This window comes from Hermetia illucens, chromosome 6 (genome assembly GCF_905115235.1).
Source record: "Hermetia illucens chromosome 6, iHerIll2.2.curated.20191125, whole genome shotgun sequence".
Lineage (NCBI taxonomy): Eukaryota > Metazoa > Arthropoda > Insecta > Diptera > Stratiomyidae > Hermetia > Hermetia illucens.
The window spans coordinates 917,623-925,844 of NC_051854.1; the positions used below are offsets into that span (position 1 = coordinate 917,623).

Below are 8,222 nucleotides of genomic sequence, written 5' to 3' on the forward strand. Positions count from 1 at the left end.
TTGTGAACTTTAGGTACACTGTTCTGCTGAAATATATTTGATTTTTAATTTTTATCCATTTTAGGCAAAATATTTGATGAAAAAAAGAATGCCGTCCCCAAAAAGCTATAAAACCTGAAAAATATTTCCTGTGGGACGTTTCCTGTTGATATATGAAGGGCATTTTATTGACTCGATCAAAACAGGCACTGCAACAGCCAAAGCCCTTTAGACTCCGGTAATAACAAAAAAATAAACAAGTTCTACTGACTTCCCTCATTGTAACATTCATAAACGGGACATGGGATTCGGAGGTATTTTTCTTCAAAAGGAAGAAGAATTCCAACATCTTAGCTGTAAAAGATGTAGAGCTAGTTACGATTCGGGCAATTATTTGTTGTGAGACAAGCATCGATTCTGAATCAATCAATCAACAATCAGTCGCAGAAGGAGAAGGAGTTTGAAGTCCGGAATACCTAAATCTGGTTCCTTGCTAGGCTTCGCCCCTGATATGCTTTAAAGCGCCAGAGCCGAAAAGCAAGGAAATATGATAAAACAGCAGAAAAGGATCCGACTACGGAAAAAATGAAACCTATTCCTTGTATCTACATTGAATGACTAACTTGGTCCAGGAAAGGTAAATGCCATGAATTGAGCAGTTGTGCAAAAAATTGTGTAGACGGAATGCAGGTCCTGACCAAATTGGATTATCGCGCCAACGATTATTATTACTTATTATAGCAGTGGGCATCGTGCTCCAAATAAGTTAATAGTCCAAGCTATCTGAACAAGCAAGCAGCTCCTAAAATAACCGTTTTGTAACATAATCCAAAATTGTAAAATTCTACATGTGCCTTTACTGATGGGCGCTAATCGTGAATTCAGGGGAAAAAATTCGAAAAAATTAAGGATCCATGCAAATATAATAAGCTACAAATCTCTTAAAAGAAAACAAAAAATGCGACTGAAGGTCCTTAGCCATTGTTCGCAGATACTTGCGCACGCGGCTGCATGCCATGATCTATAAACTGATCACTATAGGCGACGTGTGAAAATTGTTGTTCATCCTTTTTATTACACATGTCCTATAGAGAACTCCTAAATTTACTTCTAATCGCACTGTGATCGATGTGATTCGATGTTCATTGCGGTCTACTTCTCTAACAATTAACTAAGGATGATATTTTAAGCCTACCGGATTGACAAAGAAACACACAGGTTGAGGTAGGAAACGAATGGACAGGAACCAGGTAGATGGGAGCAAGGAAATAGAAGCTATCTATCAGAGTTAACCAAGCTCATTAAGAGATATGTAAAATGACGGAGTGTAAAAAGTATACAGGCAGCCTATCATGTAGGCAGATGGATGGATTTGTATATGACTAAACTATGTTGCCCCACATTGCAGCCTGTTTACTTATTGTTTGTTCTACCAAAAAATGTGAAAAGTTCGGTCCTAGTCGCTAAGCTCTGGAGATACATGACTAGGCAGGGGTACTTGGTGAAGCGAGCTCTTCTCCGAAAATGTCGTTATGAGATAGTAACAAGATCTACGTCGTGAACATTTTCTTTTTCAGAAAGACAGGCCTCAGCGCCAGGTCCACTTCGGTTTATTTTGATTATTGATTTGTCCATTTGCGAATCCTATCTTAACCGAGTTACGGATAATATAGGAATCACATAATTCCAATGATCAATCATCAATCATCACTTCGTGGAGTTGCTATTTTTATATGACTTGCGAGGACATTATTAATGCTAGTGAAGGAAAATCTAGAAGGAAAATTAGACTGACCATTTCAGATCCAGCTTTTTGTATGTTTGAAATTTTTGAAGCTACCACCTTTCGGGTATAAATGAGTATGGAAATATCTAATTCTTATACTTAAAATGCCCACCCTAAATACCAATAATACTAATGATCATCCCAAGTCATTATATAAATACAGACCATGGACTTTTTCCTGGAACAGATCCTATTTGACTCGTAATGAAAAAAATAATTTTCTGGGAAAAGATCTTAATTTTCAATTTTGGGAGTCTACATATTAAATGACCCAGAAAGAAAAAATAAGAAACGTGAGCATGGCGATACAGGTAACACGAGTTGCGAGTAAGTGAGTTAGGCCGCCGTAAGTTACCTGCATATCTTGTTGTAAGTAACCATCTTTTCTTTTACCGCGATTGAGTTCGTTTGCCCCCGAAATTAGCTATTTTGCTGATAATTATGAATTAGGGTTTCCATAATTCAAATTGAATTTTAATTTTCACGACAACATCGTAAATGATAATTGAGAATGACACCGATCTGCTATTACTCATCCCTCAGAGGCTCGGGGCTATTCGTTGCCTTTGAAGGCCAATATCAGCAACGGATTTAAGAGGTTAGCATGCGTCGGTGAGGTCTACCCCAGCATCTTATGGGTTGGGTGCCTCCACCCATAGAGATTATCAGACAAGCCACTATAAAAATTGCACGGATCATACGCATGTCCCGAGTTCTCAACAAAATAACGTGCTCGCAATTCTCATTATAACGTATTATCAATAGTCATCCAAGAAAATTACAAAATATTTTAAGAGACCATAGTAGCGATAAGAATATTGAGATTGTCTTATAACCGGTCATTTGGAACACATTGGGTCAGTTTTGTTCCATTATTCAATGAAAGTTGTTGTTTGGGTTGAGCAGTAGCTGAAAAAGGAGTTCAAAATGTACAGGATAACAGTGAATAGTGTGAAAAAGTTTATCAGTGGTTCTAAAATATCAGAAAAAGCCTTAGAGAGGCATTTAGCGACGGTTAAAGAAGTATTCCCTAACAAAACAGATTTCCCTGCAAGGCACATTGGTCCGCGCAAAACGGATGTGGTTTCTATGTTAGATCTCCTGGGATTTAAGGTAGTTGCAGAGTGTTAATTGGCTTATTGAAGATATTAATGGTGTTTTCTTGCAGTCCTTAGATGAGCTGACAAACAAAGCAGTTCCTAAAGCCATTCAACTAAATCGTGATCTGGAGTTAGATGAAGCTTTGAGTGAGTGCCAACTGTTGTTTCTCTAAAATTATCCCTATGAATTGAATATTATTAAATCGATTCTAAAAGATTCAATTAATAATGAAAATATCTCATGTTCATGTGTCGTCATGAGTAAGCTCCGTGGACTTGGAATTCAGCCTATCGCAGAGGTCAGAATTCTTATCTTCATTGGAAAAAAGATGTGCTCGCGCTACACAAGCTGTTATCAGTGCAAAACAGTTTTGTAGCTAAGTCGACCCCCTGCAAAGTAGACGCGTCACTATAAATCGAAAATAATATTCAAATAGAGCAAATACCAAGAAGTAATAAACGATTATAGAATAAATATCAACTTTAGGTAGTTTATGCGCTTGGAATCTTTTTTCGTTTCTCCGTTCACTGCCTCAAATCTCTTTTAAGGTGTATATTGTATTTTTTTCTTAATTTGCAGATGAACATGACCTTATCAATAGAATCCGCAATATCGCTCAAAAAAATGAGATCTGGCGTTCTTACATTGGAATGGGATATCACAACTGTTATGTGCCACATACGATATTGAGAAATCTATTTGAGAATCCTGGCTGGTAAGTACCTTAACACTTAAGTGGTTACTGGAGTGAAACTGTTGGATGGGTATTTTAAAGTATTGAATATCTAATCTATTGGTGAGTTTTCAACAGCATTCGCTGTGAAGATGTAGATATAAGTGGCAGGTCTGCAATTAAACTTTGATGCCACAACCCCAAAAACCATGATTGATGTAGTGGACAAGGAAAGTAGGATCCGAAGGGTGTCCATGCTTTGAATTTACAAAATATGTTTTCTTTATCCTATAGTTAGTCTGTCCATTGCCTGGCTCTCGATAGAACTGGGCTGTCTGATGATATCGTCTCTTTTCTTATAAGGTATGCTGGCTCTGGCGGTAGAGTGCTCATTGGGTAGTACCCGGCGCAGCCCACCATGTTCCGGTACGCGTTTGCACATATCTGGCTCATAAAATTCCGTGTCTAGGTTTTGTTTTAGAAGGGCTAAGTCTTTTTTGATTGATGAACACAGATAATAAGTGAAGCTTTTTTTCCAGTAACAGAGGATTTTTTGCAATCTATAATAGTCTGGTTTTTTTCGATATGGTGCTTCTTTGGTGGTGCGAATCGGTTGTGAGTCATGTATGAGACATCTAAGTCTTATGTTTCCACCGAATTCAGTTTAACAACAGTTGTTATATCGCTGGACTCTAGGCCAGGACGCAGACAGGCTGTAAGTTTTTCTTGTTAAGAATTCAGAATCTGAACCTTTGCACTCTTCATTTTGGAACTCTTCTAGGCAAACTTCCCCATTTAATATTGATACCTTCCTTGCCATAAAGTGTGTGCATAAATACAATTTGCAATCCAACTTAATATGCAAGACGTTTTCCAGTTGCTCTCCGCGAAGTTCACAATCGCATTTCCAATTCCAATGTGAGACTTTATTAAAGATGTAACATTCTGCACCCTGATTCCCTCAACTAGTCTCTATTCAACTGTTGCATTACTCTACCCCTTGAGGATAGCAGATAATTGGAATTTTATTCTGTTGTTTATTGATATTTTTTATGAAAATCTCCATGTTCGCAATCCTATTTTTAGAACGACATTTCGCCTTCAATTTAGTTACTTTTCGATAATTTCAGGACAACACAATATACCCCCTACCAGCCAGAAATCGCCCAAGGACGCCTTGAGTCGCTTCTCAACTACCAAACATTGGTCACTGAACTTACAGGTCTCGAAGTGGCCAATGCTTCACTACTGGATGAAGGAACTGCAGCGGCGGAAGCAATGTCTCTATGTACTAGGTAAGCATCGGCATTCCTCAATTCAATTTGAATTTTTTGATTAGCGAAACATTACAATTTTCCTCTCGGATCAGACATAATCGCCGAAAGAAAATTTACCTTTCAAATCGTCTACATCCACAAACAATTTCCGTGGTGAAGACTCGTGCTGTTGCTTTGGAAATCGAAGTGGAAATTGGACCAATCACTGAAGCTAACTTAGCGAGCCGGGAATTGGCTGGAATTCTTATTCAATATCCTGACACTTACGGCGAAGTGAAGGATTTTACCGAGATATCAAAAATTGCACATAAAAATGGGGTAAGAAATATAATCAATGTTTTCCAGTGAAAAGCAGATTTTGAGTTAAATATGAACTTTCATGCCCATTTCAGAGCCTAGTAGTTGCTGCAACAGATCTCCTGGCTTTGACTCTCTTGCGTCCGCCAGCAGAATTCGGTGCCGATGTTGCAATTGGGACTTCCCAACGGCTCGGTGTTCCACTTGGATATGGTGGTCCGCATGCCGGGTTCTTTGCTTGTAGACAAAATTTGGTGCGGCTAATGCCGGGGCGCATGATTGGAGTCACACGAGATATGGACGGACATGATGCTTATCGTTTGGCTCTACAAACCCGTGAACAACATATTCGTCGTGATCGGGCTACAAGTAACATCTGTACAGCTCAAGCTCTTCTAGCCAACATGTCTGCAATGTATGCAGTCTATCATGGACCCGGAGGATTAAAGAATATCGCGAAAAATATCCATCAATCTGCTTTGGCTGTTCAAACTGCCCTGGAGAATGCTGGACATACGCTAAGTAATAAGATTTTCTTTGATACACTCCATGTCACACCCAACGGGATTAGCGTGGATGAGATTCGCGAGAGAGCTGAGCAAAAGAAGATTAACTTCAGATATTTCAATGATGGTTCTGTAGGCATTTCTTTGGATGAGACTGTTAAGACAAGTGATATTGAAGATATTCTGGGAGTGTTTGGATGTAAAAATCTGACCGACGTATTGTCTGAAGATAAATTCTTATCGAATGCTATAGAAAACACACAATACCGTCGAACGTCTTCATTCTTGACCCATCCAGTTTTCTCCAGCCATCATAGTGAATCCCGTATGGTCAGATATATGAAACAGTTGGAGAACAAGGACATCTCTTTGGTTCACTCAATGATTCCTCTAGGATCTTGCACAATGAAATTGAATTCCACAACAGAAATGATGCCATGCTCCTTCCGTCATTTCACAGAAATTCATCCTTTTGCTCCAGTAGAACAAGCTAAAGGATATCACCAAATGTTCCGAGAGCTGGAGAGAGATCTTTGTGAGATTACCGGCTACGATAAAATTTCATTCCAACCAAATAGCGGAGCCCAAGGAGAGTATGCAGGATTGAGAGCTATCCGCAGCTATCACGAAGCTCAAGGGGAAGTCAATCGAAATATATGTTTGATTCCAATAAGTGCTCACGGAACGAATCCAGCTTCAGCGCAAATGGCCGGTATGAGAGTGGAACCGATTAGGATTCGCGCAGATGGAAGTATAGACATGGTACACCTCAAGGAAAAGTTGGCCGAACATGAAAAGGAATTATCTTGTTTGATGATCACATATCCCTCGACAATGGGCGTGTTTGAGGATACGGTGGCGGATATTTGCAAGTTGGTTCATAAACATGGCGGTCAAGTGTATTTGGATGGTGCTAATATGAATGCTCAAGTTGGATTGTGTCGTCCTGGAGACTATGGAAGTGATGTGTCTCATTTGAATTTACATAAAACTTTCTGTATTCCACATGGAGGTGGTGGTCCCGGAATGGGTCCAATTGGTGTTAAAGCTCATTTGGCTCCACATTTGCCAGGACATCCTGTTATTAGCCCTCTGGATAACGAAGAGCACAGTTTTGGTGTTGTGAGTGCTGCACCATTTGGTAGTTCAGCTATTCTACCCATTTCATGGTCTTATATTAAGGTAAGGCCTTTTCTCATGAGGGAGCAATTATAGAGTTTTTGGTGTGATTTTAATGATCTTGTTTTGCAGTTGATGGGAGGTCGTGGTTTAAAACGTGCAACTCAAGTTGCCATCCTTAATGCTAATTATATGTCGAAGAGGCTCGAGAACCACTATAAAACTCTGTTTAAACACCCAAAAACAGATTTAGTTGCCCACGAATTTATTCTAGATATTCGTGAATTCAAAAAGACAGCAAATATTGAAGCTGTTGATATTGCAAAACGGCTAATGGATTATGGCTTTCATGCCCCAACCATGTCCTGGCCAGTAGCTGGAACTTTGATGATTGAACCAACAGAATCTGAAGATAAACAAGAATTAGATAAATTCTGTGAAGCCATGATATCAATTCGATATGAAATTAAAGAAATTGAAGATGGTAAATGGGATAAAATGACGAATCCATTGAAGATGGCTCCACATCCACAGAGACAGGTGATAAGTTCGGAATGGAATCGACCGTATACGAGGGAGCAGGCAGCTTTTCCAGCGGTAAGATGTTTTCTCCTGTGTAGAGTAAGATTTTAGGAAGTTACTGAAGTTTTTGTTTTTTATGCGTAGAGTTTTGTGAAGGCAGACACTAAAATGTGGCCCACAGTGGGAAGAATAGACGATGCGTATGGCGATAAACATTTAGTTTGTACATGTCCACCAATTCTACCTGAGTTTTAAGGATGTGCATTAGATATATAATTGTTATATTTAAGATTTAATTGTAAGTGTTATTTTGATGTATAAATATTTTGCAAGATATCGATTTTTTCGTATTTTTGGCGAGACCACTTGTTGGATTATTGAAGAGTTTCAAGTGTTGATGGTGATTTCTTTTTCTTGTATTTTATGTTATGTTGCTATTGTATTTTATTATTGTAATGGTTTCTGATTTTGGGCGAACTTGAATTCTGATTCGTATGTGAAACATGATTATGTGTAATCACCGAGGTTTATTTGAACGTAGTTTACATCGTCACCCTTTCGTCTTCCCGCCATTTCATTTAAACCTTTCTGAGGCCGACTCTGCAACGCAGGGTGCTAATTGACGGTGGCATGTGTGGGAAAGGATAATGTGAATTAACATCTTCTTCTCTGCAGGATACAGGGGTGACCGATGCCTATATCGTTCTACGAGTTGAATAATTGGATTGATTGAAATTGGCTATTAGGGATTCCATCCATGCGGATCGTGACTACAAACATTATTATGTACTGGGAGCTGGTTTTTGGTGCCACTACGACATGTCTGCCCATCAGCCTCATCTTTTTTCTTCCCTTTGCCTAACTTAAACCTATAGGTGCATCGAATGAGCATTTTTCCTGATACTTTTCGTCATCAGTTTAAGGACCCATTTAATGAATGTGATAGCTTTGTGCCGACGCGG

The 8,222-nt window shown here is 39.1% G+C and overlaps 1 protein-coding gene across 1 annotated transcript; it reads left to right on the forward strand.

Moving 5' to 3' along the window:
* Nucleotides 1–2,633: 2,633 nt before the first annotated feature.
* Nucleotides 2,634–7,596, forward strand: LOC119658946 (glycine dehydrogenase (decarboxylating), mitochondrial). Its single transcript, XM_038066815.1, has 8 exons — nucleotides 2,634–2,878; nucleotides 2,934–3,012; nucleotides 3,446–3,581; nucleotides 4,670–4,834; nucleotides 4,909–5,134; nucleotides 5,209–6,801; nucleotides 6,871–7,335; nucleotides 7,405–7,596. Exons 1-8 carry the CDS (start codon nucleotides 2,693–2,695, stop codon nucleotides 7,513–7,515), a joined length of 2,961 nt encoding a protein of 986 aa, XP_037922743.1. The 5' UTR covers nucleotides 2,634–2,692; the 3' UTR covers nucleotides 7,516–7,596.
* Nucleotides 7,597–8,222: the final 626 nt, after the last annotated feature.